This window comes from Sus scrofa, chromosome 4 (assembly GCF_054392235.1).
Source record: "Sus scrofa isolate SSC_HxYL_T2T_F1_AM1 chromosome 4, Sscrofa_HxYL_maternal_Yorkshire_Landrace_v2.0, whole genome shotgun sequence".
NCBI classification, from domain to species: Eukaryota; Metazoa; Chordata; class Mammalia; order Artiodactyla; family Suidae; genus Sus; species Sus scrofa.
The window spans coordinates 2,926,394-2,949,877 of record NC_139386.1 but is presented as its reverse complement, the minus strand read 5'-3'; the positions used below and the strand labels follow the sequence as shown (position 1 = coordinate 2,949,877).

The window sequence follows — 23,484 nt, the reverse complement described above, 5'->3', positions numbered from 1 at the left end:
CCCCAGCAATGCATCCAGAACACGAGCCCATGGAAACCCAGACTGGATATAAATAAGAAAGCACGTTTCATAATGTGAGAATAAACAAAGGAAGCCACGTGCCGCCCAGGTGTGGCGCTTGGCAGCTTTTCTCCTCATGAAAACACCACACTGTGGTGGCTCCAGACTGCCCCATGGTGGCATGGATTTCAGAAGCGCCCAGGCAGCCACACCGACGCCTGCTCCTCCCTGCCACACACAGGGCCAAAGCTGTTCTCGGGGTGCGTTTTCGTCCTCTGCAGGCTGACCGCTCATGTTGTGGCCTCTGCCTGTCCTCCGTCCTACAGGGAGATCCTCTGCCCAGCAGAGATCATGCACTAGCGACTGCCCTTGACAGACACAGGGCACCCTGATGCCGAGTCCATTCTGTACCTTCTACACCCGAGGAGGGCCTGGCGCTGATGACACAGCCCACCAGCGCCTGCGGGGGAGGGGAGGGGTGTGGCAATGAGCTTTGCTCCTCCCTTTTTATTTATTTATTTGTTTATTTTTGTCTTTTTGCCATTTCTTGGGCCACTCTCACAGCATATGGAGGTTCCCAGGCTAGGGGTCGAATCGGAGCTGTAGCCACCGGCCTACGCCAGAGCCACAGCAACGTAGGATCCGAGCCGCGTCTGCAACCTACACCACAGCTCACGGCAACGCCGGATCCTTAATACACTGAGCAAGGGCAGGGATCGAACCCGCCACCTCTTGGTTCCTAGTTGGATTCGGGAACCACTGCGCCACGACGGGAACTCCCCCTTCTTTTAAATGTATGTTTTCAACAGGGAAACCGTGTCATATCATTTCGCAACCTCACATAACATTACCTCGTAGAAACTGATAAAAACATCCAAACACTGCACAACGTTCCAGTGCGTGACACTGGCACCACCACCAGGGTTCCGATCAGGCGCCAATCCTTTCAGGCTGTGTGACCTGAGCCTCACTTTCCTCACCTCTAAGACGGGGCAGTGACCGTATTAACTCAGTGTCACGCAAGTGTCACACGACTCAAAGGCACAGTTTTCCTGCTCTTTGCTGAACATCTGGGCCATTTTCAGAGTTTCGATCGGGTGGAGAGACTGTGGGTGAACACCCTTGTGGACACGTCTTTGACGAAACCCCAGATTAGGTCCCTGGGACAGACTTCCAAGCATGGAGTTACTAAGTCAGAGGGTTTGACATGTGAAAGACCCAGCACATAAGATGCCAAGCTGCTTGTGGTGTCCCGATTACGCCTCTGTCATCGAGGTACGCGTCTCCCTCGCTGTGTCACTGGACTGCACTTACAACCCTTGGCCACGCGGGAAACAAATACCACACGTTGCTGTAATTTGCTCCCCTCCTTCCGTAAACAGCAGAACATCTGTTTCTTCTCACTGGGCAGATGCTCAGCTGCTTTGGACAAGGGACTTAACCTCTCCTACCCGTTTCCTCACCTGCGAAATGGGCAGAATAATACGGAGGTCATACGGTCATTAGGAGGCGTGAATACATGCTTGGCACTGTAATGTGCACATCGGAGTCACTTAGGAAATATCTGCTGAAGGAATGCATTAACAAAAATGCAAAGGAGAAAAGAGATTTTCTAGAGGAGGACGTGACGCTTGGAAAGGCAGAACTGGGTGTTTGAGGCGATATAAGGTGGACTCAGTTAGGCAACACATTTTTTTCTTTTTTTTTCTTCCATATTCACCTGCAGCATGTGGAGGTTCCCGGGCTAGAGGTCCCATCAGAGCTGTAGCTGCCGGCCTACACCACAGCCACAGCCACGCAGGATCCTTAACCCACTGTGTGAGGCCAGGGATCAAACCCACGTCTTCACGGACACAAGTCGGCTTCTTAACCCACTGAGCAACACTGGGAACCCCCTAATTCTCTGTGTTTATTTCTATGTATTTGTTAGGCCAGTTACGTTTTTGATCTTGGAGACGTGGGCTTAAGAGACACTCTTTGGGACCCAGGGATTCTTAACCCACTGAGCCACAATGGGGATTCCAGGCAACAAATTTTTAGTGAGTACCTTCTATGTGCAGAAAACCTCACGTAAACAAAAGCAGCCACGATTACTGTCTGCTTAGAGAGTAAGGCGCTAGGTCTCAGGTATTTACATGAGTCATCTATTTTTATTTCCATATAAAATACATGAAATCACTTGTTTTTCCTTTTGCACAATGATTCTCCAATGCTACACTTTTCTAAAGAAAGAAATTCAATCTTAATGGAGAAAGGCCTATTGATATAAAGTCTGCTTGTGTTCTCTGAATGGAAATTTCAAGCTTTTTCCTCATATAGAGAACACGGCCTATTGGAAAAAAAGTGCCATGTGGGGAATTAAAGCGCAATCGAGCCAAAGACAGCCTGTCAAAAAAGGAGATTCTATTACTGTTTCTGCTACTGGGTGAAGCTAAACTCTTCTGTGTTCCGCTCATAGAATATTCTAGATCTCTAGCCCTCCTGGGTCCCCCAGCCAGGTCACACAGTGGCCTGGCCTCGCCCCATGCCCCCGTGGGACCCACAGCCACCTGTGCCAGGCCCTGGCCACCTCCTAGGGCTGGCAGCCACTGAACAAGGCAAGGGCTGGGGCTAGTCACAGCTCAGTGTGCCCATGGTCCTTGGCCCCACCACACAGAAGGACCTACACCACCCACACATGGGACAAAGGTATACAGCTGGTGACCAAATGGGAGGGTGCTGCTGGTCCCAAAGGGTGTCTCTTAAGCGCACATCTCCAAGATCAAAAAATGTAATTAACCTAACTAACACATAGAAATAAACACAGAGGGAGTTCTTGTCATGGCTCAGTGGTTAACGAATCCAACTAGGAACCATGAGGTTGTGGGTTTGATCCCTGCCCTTGCTCAGTGGGTTAAAGATCCAGTGTTGCTGTGAACTGTGGTGTAGGTTGCAGACATGGCTCAGATCCCGAGTTGCTGTGGCTTTGGCGTAGACCAGCAGCTACAGCTCCGATTCGACCCCTAGCCTGAGAACCTCCATATGCTGCGGGAGCGGCCCAAGAAATGGCAAAAAGACCAAAAAAAAAAAAAAAAAAAAAGAAAAAGAAAAAAAAAGAAATAAACACAGAGAATTAGGGAGTTCCCATTGTGGTTCAGTGGGTTAAGAACCCAACTGGTATCCATGAGGATGTGGGTTTGATCCCTGGCCTTGCTCAGTGGGTTGAGGATCTGGTATTGCTGAAAGCTACAGCATAGGTCATGGATGCAGCTCGGATCTGGTGTTGCTGTGGCTGTGCTGTAGGCCAGTAGCTGAAGCTCTGATTCAACCCTGAGCCTGGGACTTCCATATGGGTACAGCCCTAAAAAGACCAAAAACAAAAACAAGCCCCGCCCCCACACTACCCAAGGCAATCTATAGATTCCATGCACTCCTTGTCAAAATACTAATAGCATTTTTTTTGTAGAACTAGAACAAAAAAATCTTAAAATTTGTATGGAAACACAAAAGACCCTAAATAGCTGAAACTATCTTGAGAAAGAATAGAGCTAGAGCTATCACGAGCCCTGACCTCAAACTATACTACAAAGCTACAGTAATCAAAACAGTATGACACTGGTACAAAACAGACACATAGATCAGTGGAACAGAATAGAGAGCCTGGAAATAAATCTATGCATGTATGGTCAGTTAATCTATGACAAAGGAGGTAAGACGACATAATGAAGAAAAGACAATCTCTTCAATAAATGATGCTGGGAAAACTGGACAGCTACATGTAAAAACATGAAACCAGAACATTTCCTAACACCATATACAAAAATAAACTCAAAATGGGTTAAAGACCTGAATGTAAGACCAGAAACCAAAAAAGTCCTTGAGAAGAACATGGGCAGAACTCTCACTGATGTAAACTGCAGCAATACTTTTTTGATCTGTCTCTTAAAACAAAAGAAATAAAAGCAAATATAAACAAACAGAACTTAATTAAACTTAAATGCTTTTGCACAGTGAAAGAATCTATCAACAAAACAAAACAGCTGCCTACTGACTGGGAGAAGACATTTGCAAATTATATATATGAAAGGGGTTAATATCCAAAATATTCAAAGAATTCATTCAACTTAACATTAAAAACACACACACAAAACAAACAAACAAACAAAAAACCCAAACAACTTGATTAAAAAAGGGGCAGAGGACATGAAAAGACATTTTTCCAAAGAAAACATGCAGATGGCCAACAGGCACATGAAAAGATGCTCAACATCACCAAGCAACAGGGAAACGCAGATCAAAAGCACAGTAGAAACTCCTGGAAAATTAAAAACATAACAAAGTTACTGTATGATCTAGTAACTCCAATTCTGAGGATTTTTCTAAAGAAAAGCAAAAGACTAATTTGAAAAGATATATGTACTCCTACGTTTGCTGTGGCATTATTTACAACTGTCAAGATAACGGAAGCAACTTAAATGTCCACTTATAAGTGAATGGATAAAGAACATGTGGGGTGGGTGTGTGTGTGTATGTCCAGTAGAATATTACTCAGCCATAAAAAGTATGAAATCTTGACATTTGCAACAACATAGAGGGTATTATGCTAAGTGAAATGAGTCAGAGGGAGAAAGATAAATACTGAATGATTTCACTTATACGCAATATGCAGAATCTAAAGAAAAAAAAAACAACACAGAAACCTCAAATGAACAAACATAGCAAAAGAGAAACAGACTCAGAGATACAGAGAACTAGAGGGGGCCAGAGGGGAGGAGGGTGGGAGGGCGAGCGAGACAGTGAGGGCCGTTAAGAGGCGCGCGCTCCCAGTTCCAAGATAAAGACGTCAGCGAGACGCCATGTACAGTGTGGGGATACAGAGCGTGGCGCCGTAAAAGCTCTGCACGGTGACAGGTGGCAACGGCACTCCCACTGCTGATCATTTTGTAACAGGGAGAAATTGCGAATCACTGTGGTGTTCGCCTAAGACCCATACAACGGCGCAAGCCAATTACACTTCAAAAGAAAGCAGCCTCCATCCGAAGCCGGGGATATTAAAGACAAAAGCGAAGCAATTTCTATTTAAAGTCTCACAGAAAGATCACAGACGTAAAGTGTCTCCGCCTCCCTGAATACTTTCCCATCAGATATGTATGTTTTCTCTTTTAAAAACTTAGGCATGATGTACATACAACAGAGCCCACAGGTCTCAAGTGTAAAGGCCAACACATCTCCTCATGCACGTCATCTGCCCGACACACCGCCCGGACCAAGACCCAGGGCAGATACCCGGCTCCTGCTGTCCCTGCCCGGGTGGGGCCTGCCTCCAACTCACCAAAGGGACCATTCCTCTGACTTCCAGCCCAACCGAGCGTTTCGGAAGAGCGTACCAAGGGGTCACGGAGGAAGCGCCTCTCCTGTGAACACCGTCTCAGGGCTCCCCTGTGGCCGGGTGCAGTCTGCTCACTTTTACTGTTGTCCCGACATTCCCGCGCTGAGTGTCACTCATTCTGACGCTAGGGGGCGGGCGGTCCTCCATTCCTGGCACCGCAGGATGCCGTGAGCATCCTCTCTGCGGGGGCATGTGCATTCCATCCTCCCAGGTGGCGCTGCTTTCAGCGCTGGGGTCACAGAGACCAGCAGCGCAGGCTTGGTCTCTAGCCCCATGGGGTTATCACTCTGGAAAACTTCAAATTGAAGGCTTTCAACCAAACTCCTTTCCTTGTGTGCCATACTGTCTTCGAGTCTGGAACATGAAAGAGGCAAGGGAGGGATGGGGCCTGCCCAGCGGAGTCAGGCCCGGCAGTGCCTTCCCACAGCTCTTTGATCCCACCTGGGCGTTCCCAGGGACCCGCTCTGCTACGGAGGGAAGGCAGCTCGAATCTTCATTTCCCTTCTCAGAGCACAAAGTAGGCTTTATAGACTCGAAACTTTCTCCTTGTAAAAGTAAAACCCTGTCTTCAGCCCAGTGCTGCACTAGAAAATTACTGTGCTCACAGTCATAAAAATAAACAAGTAACAAAGTTACTCTCTTTAAGCAGCCCAGCAGGAAACAAAGTCCTCCCATGCAGGGCTGCTGGTACTCTGGCCAGCCTGCAGGACAGCTCGTACAGTCGTGGAAGCACAGAGCCATCGCAGAAAGACCTTGGGCTGCCCGAGGTCAGAGAAGGGAGTGGGATGCAGCACACAGCTGCAGGCTGTGGTCAGGGCTGTGTGACCAGGGTGGGACTGGCCTCTGAGATGCAGGGCCCTGCACCAGGGATGCGTGGGAGGACGCCTGACACTGCAAGGGCTCAGCAGAGGCAGGGCTGTGAGGAGCAACACGGGGACGTAAAACCTAAGACAGGCGGCGTCCTAAACAGCCCGTCACCCTGGTCTGTTGGGAAGAAATCTGGGCATCGTGACTGACAAAGCGACTTCAGAGTTGATTTTTCAAATAAGACACAACGCTTCCGCCAGGGCGCAGGCCGCTCCCAGCACCGTCTGAGGACCAGGACGGGTCCGGGATGACCTGCTGCTACCGGGTCATGAGGAGACAAACAGAAGAGGAGCATCTTTAGAAACTTCTAGACCCATCTGAAATGGCAATCGTTAGGTCTGTCGGAGCTCTAATAAAAACTCTGGCTTACAGTTTGTCTGTCTTTTGAACGTTTCCCTTTTCTAGGAATGGCTTTTTTATTTTATGAGAGGGTCAGGTCTACCGTGGTTAGAAACCAAGCAGAGGTGGGTGTTCCTGCAGCGAGAGCTTGAGAAGCCTGCCCTAGGACACACCCGGCCTATGCGGCTGCCTGCCTGCCGGGAGGCGCGCGCTGCCTCAGCCAGCCGCTGAAGTCATCCACTCCAGGGAGCTCGGGCCAGAGCAGGACCGAGCAAGGTTTGCTGACCACAAGTAGATCCAATGCCAGGATGTCCAGCTCCGAGACGCCCACCATGCTTCTTGGCAGAATCCCTTGCAAAGGGGCTAACGGCGGCCTCTCCCCTCATCTATTACACGCGTCCTAGACTGGGAGCCATCTCAAGGTATTCTGGCAGGTGAGCCTCCCCCGTGCCCTGTCTCCTGTCACAATCTGGGGCTGACCTAGGAGGGCTGGACCATGAGCAGAGGAAGGATGGAGGACCCTGGGCAGTCACCCTGTGGTGGTCACTGGCAGATTTTAAGTCCAAGAATGACAGGACTAGATCTGAGTTTCAGAAGAATCCCCACAGTTGTGGCATGAAACCCAGCTCGGAGGGGACTTCAATGACTCCCGCTGGAGCAGGCCCCTGTCCTGAGTGCTTGCTGGTGCCCAGGCTTACCACCTACCTAACAAATACCCAAATCGGATGGGGTGGGGATTATTCAGTTTATCTCATGACACCAAAAAACTGCATCTTGAAACCATTCATAAAGACAAGAAATCATTCCAGCTTATGAACAACCACAGGAAATTCTAACAGAAATCACAAACAAAATACACCATGACCTTAAAAGGATGGTCCCCTGTGACTTAAGTGAGGACTCATTTCCGGAACGCGGTTCTAGCATAAAACCAAACGAAACGCTTCATACAAGGCATCACATTAACTCTTTTAAAAGGTTTTAAAAACTAATCTTTTAAATACAGAGCCAACATGATACTTAACGGAGAAAACTATCACAGACTTTATCTTTAAAAATAACAGAAAAGCAGGCAAGGCTCTATTTTAAAGAAGATGGCAAGAGATGCCTCAGGAGCAACATATAAGATACATGACAAATATTGAAAATAAATAAAGAAAACTTTTTTTAAAAAGTGATAGCTGTGCATTCAGAAAACCCAAGGAAACGAGACAAAAAGATTTCATGTGATACATATTGGAATATACTAGATTAATTCCTAAAAATCAACTGCATACACACACAAGAAATAATGACTAAAATGTTCCGTGAAAACGAGACACCAGAGTTCCCATCGTGTTGCAGGGGAAACGAATCCAACTAGGATCCATGAGGATGCAGGTTTGATCCCTGGCCTCGCTCAGTGGGTTAAGGATGCGGCATTGCCGTGAGCTGTGGTGTAGGTCGCACATGCAGCTTGGATCCTGCGTCGCTGTGACTGTGTGTCCGATTTGACCCCTAGCCTGGGAAACTCCATAGGCCTCAGGGGCAGCCATTTAAAAAAACCAAACAACCCACACGAGACACCATTATGTCAGTGACAAAAGAAGAGCCAAGTGCGGGAAGTAAAAGGGTCAGGAACAGACCACAGGAACGTCCTTCTGCGCCAGAAGCCGTGCCCACTGGGGCTGTTCTGTGACACGGCAGCCCAGGAGAGGGTTTGCACGACTTCATCAGTGGCTTTGAACATGACTGGGCGGCTACGGAGTGACGGCAATGGTCTGCGCATGGAGAGTGGGTTCTGGGAGCCTCTGCATTCATCAGCACCCACCATCCGCACACTCCGGGCAGTCCCCTGGCTGTAAACGCCCTCAGTGAAAGGCAGCTGACGAGCCCGCAGTCCCGAGCCCGTGGTTCAGAACCCCGGAGATCACTCGGGGGCTGGAGCCAGAGCTCATGCCCTCATTGCCATAGCTCTGCTCACATCCCAGGCCAGTTCGGAGAGCACAGCCTGAGGCCGGGCCAATATCCCGAGCCTGTCTGCCTTGCCAGTTCCAGGCAATCTCCTGGCCTGGGCTCCAAGGCCATCCCGACTCCACGGCCTTTCCCCATTCTCAGCTGCGATCCTACACAGTGCTCAAATATCTGAACTTGAGTTTGGACAGCCGGAAACATTTACTGTTTAAAATACAAATTAACATGGGAAAAAGGCTATGTGGACAAAACATTTAAAATGTAGGGCTAGGGAATAGCAGTTGTATTCTCGGAACTGGATCAGTATCTCAAGGGATTCACTCAGATTAGTCAATAGTAACCACTTTTTGCAGCTTTGCCTTATAATCTCAAGATATACCCTACTTCTTAAAAATAGGAAGTTGGTAGATTTACTTATTACTCATTCATTCATTCATTCATTTTTAGGGCTGCACCTGAAGCCTATGGAAGTTCCCAGGCTCAGGGTCAAATCCGAGCTGAATCTGCTGCTGCCAGTATGCCACAGCTTCAGCTACAGCAGATCTGAGCCATGTCTGCAATCTACACTGCATCTCACGGTAACACTGGATCCTTAACCCACTGAGTGGGGCCAGGGATTGAACCCACATCCTTATGGATACTAGTCAGGTTCTTAAACCACTGAACCACAGTGGGGACTCCATACTTTAATTTTAATAACTTAGACTTTTGTTTTTTAATTTTATGGCTGCACCCGCAGCAATATGGAGGTTCTTGGGCCAGGACTGAATCCAAATTGCAGCTACAACGTACGCTGAAGACGTAGCCATGCAGGATCTTTTAACTTGCTGTGCCACAGTGGGAACTCCACTTAATTTTGATACTATGAAACTTTGTAAATTCACGGTGCCTAGACGCATTTCACATGTCTTGTTGCAGGTCTGCAGGCAGCAGAGCAGCTACCAAGTGCTATGTGCCAAGCTGCCCGGAGAGGACCCTGGCTCTGCGCCACACTATCTGGGTTGTCTCGGGCAACCCCCCCATCTCCAAAACGATGATAAGAAAGGATCCGGTCATATGCCACTATCCTCTTTTCCAAAGTCTAAAAAGTACAAAAGACTGCTAAGTTTGTTTTTTCAAATTTGAAGGACTCTAACTAACTCTGTGGCAGCACCTGACCTGACTTGACGTGAGGGCTGTCTTTACACCTGCCCACAGCATGCAGAAGCTCACGGGCCAGGGATCTATCCTGCACCATAGCAGCGACAATGCTGGATCCTAACCTGCTGCACCGCGAGAGAAGCGCCGAACGTGCGCAGGCGTGTCAGTGCTTCTACGGCGAGATGCTACTGGAATATCGCATGATACGCGGCATGTGCGTCATACGATAAAACTTTCTGAGGGAAAAAACAGTGAAGTACACAGAACCCCTCAAAGTTTCAGGAGTTCTCTGGTGGATCCCGTGCTGCTACCATCGCGGCTTGGGTTTGATCCCCGGCCCAGGAACTTCCTCATGCTCCGGGCATGGCCAAAAAACAAAGACTCACGTAGGACAGTGACAGACACCGCTAAGTATTATGCATTATCTTAACCGTTTCGCTGTGACAAGGGTGGGTGCCTCAGCCCCACCGGGCAGTTAAAAAAGTGTGGAGTGAGCGTGGTGTCTGAAGGCCTAAATTAACAACAACGGAAAGGCGAGCCAGTGTTCCCGCCTGTGTGACCGGCGCCCAGGCTCCCGCGCTGCGCTGGTGGGCCTGCTGGGGCCAGCCCGACACCCCCGCTGCGAGGGCAGCGGCCCCCCTGCTGGGGAGAAGGGGCTCTGCCAAGCCGTGTGCCGCCGCTCGCTCTGCTGAACTTCAAACTGCAGTTTTCGGAAAGAAAGCCCCGTGTGAAGAATGAAGTCAGCATCACAGGGGACGGGCACTTGGGCGCTGATTTTACTGTGTGTGTGTCTGTAGGGCTCCTGGAGATCTAAGGACAGGGCTGTGCCCCTCAGCACGGAGGGGGACCGAGTCAGCCTCGGGGGTGTTAACAGATCACCGCAAGGGGCCAGCTCTGCAGCACCGAGGCCCGGATTTTGTGGAAGCACTGGGAGTCCTGGCTCTGTCCAGCCGTCCTTCCCTCAGGCTACCCCAGCAAGGCTGAAACCGCAGTGTAGGGTGACGGCGCAGTGGGCGGAGGCTGGGACCAAAGGACCGGGCGTTACGTGACACACAGAGACCACTCTGTCACACTCCTCTGTCCCCAGGGACTCCTGAGGGAGGAGGTCTGCATCTCTCAGACCACGAAGAAAAGGGGCCCCAGGGAGGCAAGTCCGGGACCCTTGGCTGTTGGCTCACACGTCCTCCTACTTAGCATGCAAGCTGACACCAGGAGCCATCTCTGCTTAAATGCGGCAGTAACGTACAACCACAGCGACAGTCATGCCGCTGAGCCCGCGGTGCCACTACTAACATTCTAGAAGTGCATCCTGAAAAAGTAATTCGAGAAAAGCAAATGCCCGCTGTTGCGAAAGCTTCAGGGAGCAGACGTAAAAGAAGCTCTCCTGCTTTGGAAAAGAGGGACTCTGCACCCTCCGCAGGATAAGCAGCAGACCCGAGCAGGGCTGAGACTCAGTTACCAGAAACCTCTCCTCCTTCTCCAGCCAGCGCTGATCTTCCTCCATCTCCTGCTGCTGCCGGATCAGCCGCTCTTCCATCAGGTGGGCGGGCAACACCTGCCCGAGGCCGCGCAGGTCCAGGGCTGTGGAGTCCTACAGGAGGTCAGATCCACTCTCAGAAGTCTATTCGTGACACTCGTACTTTTTTCTGTGTGTCTTTCCAAACAACTAAGCAAAACAGCAAGGGTGGTGGAAATAGGGTGTCTTATACTCTGCTTATGGGGACACCCTTTCTGGAGGTTACACGTTAACACGTGTGAAACATCGTAAAAAAGTATACAGTGTTAGAGGTGTTCCGGTTGTGGCTCCGTGGGTGAAGAACCCAAGTGGTATCCCTGAGGATGTGGGTTTGAACCCTGGCTTCGCGCAGCGGGTTAAGGATCGGGTACTGCCTTGAGCTTCGGTGTAGGTCATAGATGTGGCTTGGATCCTAGGCTGCTGTGGTGTAGGCCGGCAGCTGCAGCTCTGATTTGACCCTTGGCCCAGACACTTCCATATACCGTGGGTACGGCCCTAAGAAGGAGAAGAGAAAGAAGTATGTGATAGTAGATGTGTAGGAATCTAGTCTAAAGAAGTAACTGAAGCAAGATATGCACAAAGAACGCATCACTAGTCACAGCGAGAACGCGGCAACGGTCTGGGGGTAGAGGGAACGGGGGAGGAGTCATCCCGACACACACACATTCTGGAGGACGGGTGTGTTCACGCCAAGGAAAGAGCAGGAAGAGCAGACAGCTACAGACGGTTTGGGACTCAAAGAAAGGATTTTTAATAGTACAGGAGCGGTTCTTGGCTTTACCAAGAAAATTTAGTAAAAATTCACACGGTCCAGAGACCGACGGCTCTATTTGTTCCCTGGCCTCACGGAGGGCTCTGCTTTTCCAGTGGGCAGGCTAATGATGGCAGCATCTCTCCTTTTAGTAAAAAGATTCACAGAACCAGAGAGCATTCGAGCAGATGGAGTATCCTGATCTTGGAATTAGGTCATCTAATTTGAGAAATTTTAGGATTTAGAAATAGAAGGTACCTTGGGCAAAAGCCTCACCAGTTAACGAACTGAAGCCCAGGAACGTGCAATTTACCTCCACGCTGGGCTGCCACACTGACATCTCCTGTGGTCTCTGACTCCATGAATCTGTCTGGTCCAAAAGAGACGCCTGACCTGGGTAGATGCTGCCAGCCATGGCTGCGACTCCATGAGGACCCGGGTAGCCAGAGACCTGCGGACGAGTGAAGCGGCGGGGTCACGTTCTGACACAATGTGACTTCTGCACGGTCTGGTTGCACGTGAAAGGAAGTAACTAAGACTGCAGAGAATCGCGGGGCAGCAGAATACCTAACTGTCCCTCAAAGATGTCCACGTCCCGGGGCTGGAGCCTGTGACGGGGCACCTCATGTGGCAAAGGGGCTCTGTGACTACAAAGGAGGAATCTTGAGATGGGGGATGACCTTGGATTACCCGAGTGGGCCCCGTGTGATCATAGGGGTCCCTGAAAAGGCACAAGGGAAGCAGAGGGGAGAGAAAGGCCGACGAACAGAGAGATGCTTTGCCTTGGAAGATGGTGGAAGGGGTCAAAAGCCAGGGAACTTAGGTGCCTCTAGAAGCTGGAAAAGGAAGGAAACGGACCCTCAGTTACAGCCTCAAGAAAGGGCATCTGTCATGGCTTCCTTAGACAGCGAAGGCAAGCATACACCAGGAAACCAGAAGCGCTGTCCTTTGCACTCCTGCACTTACTGCGATGCTGAGAGCAGACCATCCCTGGGTGTACAAGCGACAGGAGGCCGTGAACATGGCTAAGCCCCGCGCAGTTCTAGAAGTCCCTTTCCCGCCCAACTCACTACTCCGCCAACAGAACAAACAAAACCCTCAAACGTCTGTCCTCTAGTGACGAGGGCTGGTGGGGGGAGAAGGCTTGCCTTCGGGGTCTGACAATGATGACTAAGGCAGAGAAAAAACATTCAGCTGGACATGGAGAAAAGCTTCAAGGCAGAAAGAAAAGAGGCATCTCCTTATGCGCTTTGCCCTCCACCAGCAGGAAGAGGGAATATGGCATCAGTATTGTTTCCCGACGCATCAGGTGCTACGGGGGGTGGGGGGGCAGTCAGCCAACTTTCAAAGGAGATAAAGCACAGCCAAACCCACAGTTCCAGATACCAAAGCATCCTTCAACAGAGACTTTTCGCATTTGCTACAGGTCTCTTGGCAACGACGTATACCCAAATTCCATACTGACAACACGTAATTACTCAACTTGCAAGTAAGCAGCTCTACAGACAGCTCCCACAGTTATGTGGGTGAAAATACTTTAAAACAACGCTTACCGAGCATAAAACACCATATCAACTATTTTTGGTCAGAAGGGATGTGGTACTGCCGGAGACCTTTGAAGAATTTTCACAGTAAGTGATTTCAAATGATCTAAGGCAGTTTTCCATACAACACCAACCACGTGAAAGGATCAGGTGAGCATTTCAAGCCAAAAAAGGCCATAAAAAATGTCCTTTAGCTGGTCTTATTTACAAAATGAGGACACTCTGGGCTTGGGAAAGAATCACTCATTTCTTTAATGAAAAAAACCCCATGTTTTAATTTATAAGTATAAACAATGTACTCCCCACCCCCAAATGCGCTGAAGAATGAAATAACACATCTTATATCTGTAACGACTGGAATACCTGGTAATGATTGGTTTGTACCATGTGCTGTGGGCTGGGATAAAATCCTTCACTGGACCTTGGACTAGGATAACCGGGTCTGCTGGGCTGTGAAGAGATCAACAGAGCATCACATGAATATAAGCACTTTGATTATCTTGGTCAATCTGTATTTTATTTAATAGAAAAAGATAATTTTCTATAAAAGCTTAGTTGGAAAGACGGATAAAGGGTGTGGGCAATTCTCTTCCCAACAAGCCATGCTGGGATGACCGGACCCGCACATGTGGGACATGAAGCTGGACCCCTTCCTTACAACCTACACAGAAATTAATTCAAAGTGGATCGTATCTCTAAACGTAAGAGATAACACTATAAGACGCAGGACTAAATCTTTGTGACCTTGGGTTAGGCAACGGTTTCTTTGACAGGATGCAAAAAGCTCAATCAACAAAAGAAAAAAAAAAATAAACTAGACTTCATTAAAATTACAAGTTTTGCGTCGCCAATGCAACGCTGAGCAAGTGAAAAGACGACCACGGGTGGAGGTATTTGAAAATCACCTGATAAGAGATTCGTACCCAGAATATATGAAGAACTCTCACAACTCAACAACGAAATGACAAACAATCTAGTTAAACAGTGGGCAAAAGACCCGAGTAGACCCAGAGAAGACAGACCGCTGGCCAAGAGGCGCGGGCAGCGACGCTCAACACCATCTGGCATCGAGGAGACGCAAACCTGCAGGTTCTCCTTTCTGCTACTTACTGGCTGTGAGACCCTGAGCAAGTGACTCAAACACGGCTTCTGGCTCTAAAGCTCTCGTTCTGCTATAGAAACGTGAGCTTCGAGTCCCAGCAAAAGAACCATTCAGTCTGAAATGCAAGAGAAGTCAATGAAGTCTTCCAAACCTGAGGGATTTCAGGAGTTCCTGTCGTGGCGCAGTGGTGAATGAATCCGACTAGGAACCATGAGGTTGCGGGTTCGGTCCCTGGCCTTGCTCAGTGGGTTAAGGATCCGGCGTTGCCGTGAGCTGTGGTGTAGGTTGCAGACGCGGCTCGGATCCCGCGTTGCTGTGGCTCTGGCGTAGGCCGGTAGCTACAGCTCCGATTCGACCCCTAGCCTGGGAACCTCCATATGCAGTGGGAGCGGCCCCAAAAAATAGCAAAAAGACAAAAAAAAAAAAAAAAAAAAAAAAAAAAAAAAAAAAAAAGTCCTGAGGGATTTCATAAAGGCTCTCCAGGCGAGAGAGATGTATTTGGGTCCCAGAGGGCATGGAAACGAGGCGGTGCCCGCGTCTCTGCCACGGACGCCCTGGTCCGGGAAGATTGAGTCTCCAGACACAGCCTCATCTCCTCACGGCTCTGCTCGCACTGCCCTCCCCGCCTCCTGTCCTGAGTGCTTTCCATGTCACTTCTCCCGCCTGACACACAAGCACGTCCTCAGTTCCGAGTTTTAAGGTGTGTGTTGGTATGTATGCATTACGCTGGTCACAGGGCAAAGGCTTCCTGGAGTCTAAGACCAGAAGGATGCAGAGCCACAAAGGAGGACAGCACTGGAGCCATAGGGCAGGAGCACAGCTGTGTCCTCTGACTTATTTTGGAGTGGCAGGTAAGCAACATAGGTAAAAATACAATTTTCACTCAGTGTGTCCTATGTGCAGACTAGGCGCCGAGGTGCTGTACGGAGAGCCTCATAATTGTTTTTTGTCTTTTTAGGGCCGCACCCGTGGCACATGGAGGTTCCCAGGCGAGGGGTCGAATCAGAGCTGTAGCTGCCGGCCTACACCACAGCCACAGCAGTGAGAGATCCAAGCCATGGCTGTGATCTACTCCACAGCTCACGGCAACGCCGGATCCTTGACCCACTGAGCGAGGCCAGGGATTGAACCTGCATCCTCATGGACACTAGTTGGGTTCGTTACTGCTGAGCCACAGTGGGAACTCTGACAGCTGGATAATTCTGCGAGCAATGCTCTAAAGTATTACCACCCATTTTACAGAGGACAAAAGAGCGGCTCAGAGAGGTCGGGCAATGGGAACAGGTTGCACAGCTGGTAATGGAAGCTGCCTGACTCCAAAGTCTGCTGTTGGGACGCTACTCTGTGACAGGCACACTTTAGACTCATCGAATAAAAGGGAAGTTACAAGAGGAGTGATCAGAGAATGGCCAGATCTCAGCTGCGTGTCCCCCAGTGACTCACGACTTACACGAGGAGCAAATGGTAACACCTCTAAGGTTCCACCTCAAAGTGAAGGTGACAGAAAAAAATGCAGGCCGACGGTGCAGCAACGTTACCGCGCGCAGGACACCACAAGACAGAATTTGTGAGCGGCCCCCGTGGAGGGCAGGGCGCACTGCGGCCGGGTCAGCGCCTTCAAGGCAGGTCAGCCTCAGCGAGGCCAGGAGGCCAGGAGGCCAGGCCGGGAACCAGACGGCCAGGGTCTGGGTGGGGTGACTGGCCCCTCGGGGCCTCCACGTTCTCCGCTGTGAAGTGGGGACAGGGCTGCCACATGAGTATCCGGACGTGTCACCTGCTACTAAGGACAGATGCAGCAGGGTCGCTACATCTCCACAAAGACAGAAACTTGGATTTTCGTGAAGCAAACTACAGAGCGGGTGAGTTTTTGCTGAAAGCCTCTGGAGAGAGGAGGAAGAGAAAGAAAAACCTGACAGCTCCTACACTTGTGGTCCTTGGCCGGACGGCAGTGCCCTGAGGGGGCCTCGAGGGTATTGAGAGGGCGCGCGATGCCACAGTGACCTCCGGGGGTGGGGGCAGGTGGGCGGGAAGACGGCCCGAACAACAGGACTGGGCTGCGTCGAGACCTTCCTCAGCGTAACGACGAAGCCCTGTCATCTGAACCAGAACCAACCCCGCCTCAGCTACAAACACAGACAGCACTGAACACAGTTGATCCGACACGGAACTTTCTGGGAGAGCAGCCGCTGGGGATACTGACAATTCTACTTCGCTTGCTTTGAATTTTAACCAGACTCTCACGCGTCTACAAAGTCACACCATCGAGACCAGTGAGCTGCAGCTGCGGGGCTGCGCGCACAGGGGGTGTCTGCGCGGGCGCTCCCGCCCACCCGGCGCCCCCCAGCGTGGGCACGACGTTCCTAGAGGTTGCTGTTGTGCCTCCTGTACCGTCAGCCGTCTGCTGGCAGTACTGGTATTTTGAAATTATTCCGTCATTCCATTACCTATGAATTTTACTTCAGGATTCGTAAACAGGACATCATAAATATTTTTTATGTAAATGAAGGCTGGGCCTGATGAAGGCTGAGAAAAACCATGCTGAAGCGGCTTTTCTCAAACACTGTATTTTTAGGACCCTTTTACAATCTCAGCTACTACTGAGGACTCCAGGAGCCTTTGTTTATCTGGAATATATCTACCAATATTTATACTGTTACAAATTTAGAACACTTAAAATAACCACAAACTAATTAATGTTTAAAAAACCTATTTTTCAACTCCCCCTTACCCAAAATATCAGTGAGAAGAGCAGCTTCTCGTACCTTCTGTAAATTCCTTTACTGTCGGGCTTCCCAGGAGGGAGTGAGCCCGTCCATCTGTTTCTGCACCCACCCTGCAAAGAAAACCCAGCTATGCAGGTGGAAAAAGCAGGACTTTCTCCCTAGTTCTTGGCACAACCGTGGGTACTGATTTCTGATCCTACACTTGGCCCGACAGTGGTGGTTTCTTAACGATGAGCTGCACCGTAAGAGCCGAAACTGCACTGTTATCTGTCACAGTTCAAACTCACTGCTGCCTCGTGCTGTGCACAGGCCTTTCAGCCGCATGTGATTTTATGCCGTCTGGCCTTGATCACTCAGAAAGGACAGATCCCTGCTCTGCAGGTCTTTCCAGCGCTGACGCATTTCAGCACAGAATACGAAAAATAAATTGCATTTGTTAATAGTATCCGGAGCTTCTAAGAAAAGCCCAAGAATTGGGAAGCTGTCAAGGTCCTGGGGAGCAATGTAAGTTCTTCAACTTTCTAAGTTTTGCTTAAAAACTCAAATTTTATTACCAGCAACAAACACTGCAGGTGTTTTCTCTGATGAGACAATCTAGCTTCTATTTTGAGAACACGTCCGCCAAATGTGCAACTCTGATCAACCACGGAGTGTCTGCCAGTTCTATTTTCAAGGAAAACCGTTCTTCCGTGAAAAGAGTGCGAAGGCCATCGAAACTCAGGTGTAGGCCGGCGCTTCCTGAGACCCACGCGGTGTCTGGTGGGCAGCAGGAGAGCTGAAGGCGGATGCCCTGCTCCCTCCCATGGAAGACGCCACGGCTTCAGCAAGGGCCGCCGTAAGCAGGCTGGCCTCGCCCGTGCACCTTCCTCAGACTGCATGGCCCAGCGGCCAAGAGCGTGCATGGTTCATGCTGAGCCCTGGCTCCGGCAGGTGGCGACAGCCGTACGCCACCACGGGTGTGACATCAGCGCGGAGGCCAGCACAGCGGACACGGCAGATGACATCTTGACATGATCCTGGCTCATCCAGGCTCAAAGACCACCGCCGTAAAGGCAGAGCCTGATGCCAGAGAGGGACACAGAGGAGGCAACGTACGGCACATACAGGGCTTGGCTCTGCTTGGCAGGGACATCCGTCTCTAACCAGCGAGCATCTGCAAATATACGAATGCTCCTGAAGGTGATTTTCTACCCATTAAAGTGTCAAACCTTTTATCTGGGGGTCAAAGAGCAGACATTTTAATCTTTTTGAGCCACACCGGCACCGGGCACTTGAGCCAATCTGTGCAGGGCGAGCCCAGCCTTGGACAACACACAGAGAAAGGGGCAGTTCACGCCAAGAGAACAGTAACTAGCAGCAACGGGCAGAGGCGTGCAGTCTGCTTTCAAGGGTAGAATAGTCTCTGATCCCAGAAAAGAGCTGCAAAACTTTGAAAACACCTCAAAGAAAGAAATGTAAAGACACGTAAAACTGAAGCAGAACTCGCCTTTGTAAAACAAAGATGCCTAGCCACCTCCACCTCTGCCCAGCCCGGAGCCAGAGCAGAGGGCTTTCAAATATCACAGCTTTCAAAACTGAGCCACACAGAAATGACTAAAAGTCATACAGACTGATACACAGGAAAAGCCCCTTTATACTGTGCGTTTTAGGGGACTGCTACGTCATCTGTGCTTTGGGGACGGACAAAGTGCGGCGTGCCCTCATTCAGCCTTCACAGCACCCGTGAGAGGAAGGGGCACTGACATCCTTACTTCACAGAGAGCGAGCCGCCTGCGAGCAGACCCACTAGGCTTCCAGGTCTGAGAAATTAACACCAAGCCCCTCCCGCCTCCAGCATGACCTACTTTGCTGTACTGAGTGAAGGAACAGGCAAGTCTGCACATACAAGGGTGAAGCTGTAGTGCTGGGCTCGGGGGCTCCTGGCTTTGGGCAGGTAACTGAAGATTTGCTGTTGCTGCTGTTAAATTAGGAGAGCCCGAGAAAGGCTGTGGTCTCATCACTAACAGGCACAGAGTGACAACTTCAGAACATACGACACAGCCCACCTCTGTGCCTCAGTTTTCCCACTGGTTGAGGAAGCCAGACCACCAAACCCTTCTCCTCTAAAATTCTGAAGAACTGGGTCAATCGCCTGTGTTTGCTTTATTTAGTTTATTTTTATTTTTTGCTTTTTAGGGCCGCAACTGTGGCACATGGAGGTTCCCAGGCTAGGGGTCTAATCGGAGCTGTAGCCACCGGCCTACGCTACAGCCACAGCAACTCGGGATCCGAGCCGAGTCTGCAACCTACACCACAGCTCACGGCAATGCCGGATCCTTAACCCACTGAGGGAGGCCAGGGATTGAACCTGCAACCTCATGGAACTCCACCTGTGTTCATTTTAAATGTGTAACAGTATTACTAAAGTATAGTTTAAAACACTGGCCAAGGAAATATAAGCTTTCAGGCATCATGATAAAAAAACTGGGTATAGGATTTCCCTTCGTGGCTCAGTGGTTAGCAAACCCAACTAGGATTCATGAGGACGCTGGTTCGATCCCTGGCCTCACTCAGTGGGTTAAGGATCCAGCATTGCCATGAGCTGTGGTGTAGGTTGCAGACGCAGCTCGGATCCTGAGTTGCTGTGGCTATGGTGCACGCTGGCAGCTGCAGCTCCGATTTGACCTTTAGCCTGGGAACCTCCATATGCTGTGAATATGGCCCTAAAATGCAAAAACAAACAAACAAAAAACAAACCAAAAAAAACCCCCATTGGGTATAATATTTAAACAGCGTTTTGTGTTAGATTTCTGAACCCTTTTCAAAAAGCAAAAGAAGAACCATCAAAGTTCCTTTAAGGTATTCTTAGCTCGTCAAATATCAAATAGCAGATAACTATTAACTGCACAAAAGCCTACCACCTATTTCTTGTGCAGAAAATGGCCTGAACTGGATTACTGGTGGCAAGTAAGCCAGTATATGAAAATACCAACCTGCCAAAAGCAAATGGAGAACAAAGAATTCTAATCTGGGGAGAGTGCTTAAGGGCTGACCGTGTCCAGCCCCAGCTCTGGCCGCCTCCCGGAGGCTGAGGGGACAGAGGACGCCAGCAGATCTCAACAAGCAGGTGCAATGCATGTCTGTTCCCACACTGACAGCCCAGCCACCAGCCAGATGAGAGAAAAAGCAGGAAAGGTGCATGAGCTTCTCAGCAAAAGACAAAACCCAGAAGGAACAGGGTCAGGTAGAAGTTGACTCATTTCAACTAAATGTAAAATAAAGCGAAATGTGAAGCGTTCATGGCCTGGTTGTGGTTCAGCTGGTGTTTCAGCCTTGGCTTGACCACCTGTAAGGTCCCTGACACCCAGCAGAGAGAAACCTCCCCAGAGCAGGCAACTGCTTGGGTCTGATCATGGGGGTGGGGGCAGGGTGGGGTGTGAGGACCTCCTCTAATCCTGTCGCCCAGGGTGAAATGCAAATTAGGAACAGAAGGGCCGCCCCGAAGTGGAGCAGATTGGAAACAAAAGCTGTAAGGACTCTTCCCCCACAGCCAGCAGCTGCCCGGACCTTAAAGCCCCAGAGTGAACCCCAGCGAGGCCAAATGTGGGAGGGGGGCTTCGCTACCTTGGGCGGCGCTTCGTCGGACCCTCCGGAGTCCCAGGACACTGCGACCTGTCGTCTGGACTCCATCCTCATCCGCTCTTCCTGCTGCACCTTCTCTTCCTCCAGGATGGTGCTAGAGAGACAACACAGGGCATGAGTGGGGCTGACTGGGAGGGAACGCGGCAGCCCCACCCCAACCCTTCCAGGAGCAGCGCGGCCGCCGGCGGCCACAGTGGGGAGGGGATCTGAGCTCCCCGCGGTCCCCTGGGCGGTGGCTCAGGGCCGGGAAACTGCAGGCAGCACGTTCTCAAGCACACAGGGGCTCAGGACAGCCCCCCACCGGCACCGCATCAGGTGACCCAGCGGCGACACCTCGCCCACTAACTTTCACTTTAAGCAGCACTTGATCTCATCGGGAAGACCGGCAGCAGCGCTGACGAGCGCCTCCGCAGCCACTGCCCGCCACGCCGCGCGCGCCACCGCCGGCGACTCGCCGCCCCTCCTCTCCCGCCACCTCCCGCCAAGCCGGGTCCGGCTCCGGCTCCGCGTCCCAAGGCGCAGAGCGCGCCGAGGAACCGCCCCGGACCGCCCCCTGGCAAAGCGGGCCGCGGCCGCGGAGGGAGGGCTCTGCTCCGTTCAAAGGAAAGGGAAGGTTTTCCTCAAGGAGCCTGTCGGCACTTTCGAGAAAAGCAAAATCTAGCCCAAAGAGTCCACCCCCTCCTCAAAACACGATCTGGGTCTCCTCTCACTCCATGCAGGTGATCGTGGAGAAGACACCACAAAACCTTAACCGCAGTGACAGCCTTGGTGGCACCTCCACTGCCCAGTGCTCACTGGGCCCGCACCCTTGGGACTCGGGCCCCGGGTCTTGTTGAAACAGGTTGTGAACGCCCATCTGTGTGGCTTTTGCCCTGAGACCCAGGACCAGCAACCCCGGATCACAACACGCCTGAGTGATGACAAGAGAGCCGCCTGTCACCATGATGGGAGCCTGGCCACTGACCAGTCACCCCCCACCAAGGAGTGCAGGCCTTGGGGAGCAGTGGTCCATGCAGGCCCTGGCCTGAGAAGGGCCACCTCCCATGCCCTGCTATCACCTGGCCTTCAAAATTAGTAACAGACCCCAAATCAGAATATCCAAAGGTTTGTAGTTTTAAACAAATCCATACAAATCAGGAAAAAAAAATCAAGGTTAAAAAACTGTCGCTGGAGAGCCTGTTGTGGCTCAGTGGAAATGAACCCAACTAGTCTCTGTGAGGATTTGGGCTTGAACTCCGGCCTCACGCAGTGGGTTAAGGATCCAGTGCTGCTATGAGCTGCGGCGGTGCAGGACGGCAGCTGTAACTCCGATTCGTCCCCTAGCCTGGAAACCTCCACATGCTGCAGGTATGGCCCTCAAAAAGCAAAAAAAAAAAAAAAAAAAAAAAAAAAAAATCCTTATTTCCAAGTTCTTCAGCTTGTTTCAACAGAGGCCGGATCTGAGAAGGCCAAGGGTGACATACTCTTCAAGGCAGCGGGAACGCCATCTGAGACAGGTGTGGCCCTAAGGCTGTTCTGGGCAGGGGCCACCCTTTCTGAAGGTGACTCTCCCCCACAAACACCCTGCCGCCAGGAGACGCCCCCTCCCGGCTCCGTCCACGCACACTCACGTCCCCCCCTCCTGGCCGACTGCCTCTGCTGTCCCAGCGCTGCCCCACCTACCACCTGTTATCTCACTGCCTGACGGCAAGCTTCCCACGGCTGCTGGACTTGGATCCAGTTTCTCCTGTCAGCGGCAGGGGACAAGCCTTCAGCCGGCTTCTTTCTAACACAACTCGCCCGTCTTGTCCCTTAAAGCACCAACGCTGGGGTGACCGGGAAGCAACCCAAAATAGCACAGCAACATGCTTCTGAGAAACCTCGCTGTGCTGCTCAGCGCTGTCAGGCATATCCAGAACTCACAAAATAATCTGCTTTTACACTGGGAAGACTGTTCCAGAGACGGAGTAAGAGTGTACGTGGAAGCACTTCTGGCCTTTTCTCCGTACGGCTGCTGAGGAACCCAGAGGAAAAAAACCCAGAATGTGCGGAGGGTCAAGGAGGTCAAACTGAAACATATTTTCCCAAACTACAAATATTTTTAGTAGCAATACATTCCATTTGAAAGCTTTTAGCTGCCTCATGGGAACTGGCCACGGGCCCTCGTCGTGTGTCTTCCTGGGACGGTGGCTTCTTCTGAGTCTCCAGCTCGCAAACAGATGGAACAATGAAGGCCAAGAAGGCGTGTCAGTTAACACACATCAGACCTGGCGCCTCATTCTCTCCTCATCCAGGAGCCCCATCGAGGAAGAGAATCAGGAACAGGGAAAAGGAGTATTTATCTGATGTTAGTTTCATTTTTCACTTCCCTCACTTGAGAAGAAAAATAGTCAAAACAGTCCATGCAGAGGAAAAGGACATGAAAACGTAAGCGTGCCCTGCCTGCTTTTCCTCGGCGACGTCTGCTCTCCCAGGCTCTACAGGCTGCTGCGGAGAAGCCTCGTCAAATCTCTGTTCTGAGCGACAAGATGTGATTTCGCTTCTGAGCTACTTTCACAGACAGCACGAAAGCGGTCCAATA

The 23,484-nt window shown here is 50.8% G+C and overlaps 1 protein-coding gene across 50 annotated transcripts in view; it reads right to left on the bottom strand.

Moving 5' to 3' along the window:
* PTK2 (protein tyrosine kinase 2) overlaps nt 1-23,484 on the bottom strand; it is a 240,104-nt gene that overhangs the window by 16,577 nt on the left and 200,043 nt on the right. For 23 of the 50 annotated variants that reach the window (XM_085020781.1, XM_085020788.1, XM_085020785.1 and 20 more), the window contains 3 exons: nt 20,907-21,018; nt 13,842-13,928; nt 11,127-11,258 (listed from right to left, as the gene is read on the bottom strand). In XM_085020781.1, coding sequence (XP_084876907.1) covers nt 11,127-11,258; nt 13,842-13,928; nt 20,907-21,018 — 331 coding nt within the window. 50 annotated transcript variants of the gene reach the window in all.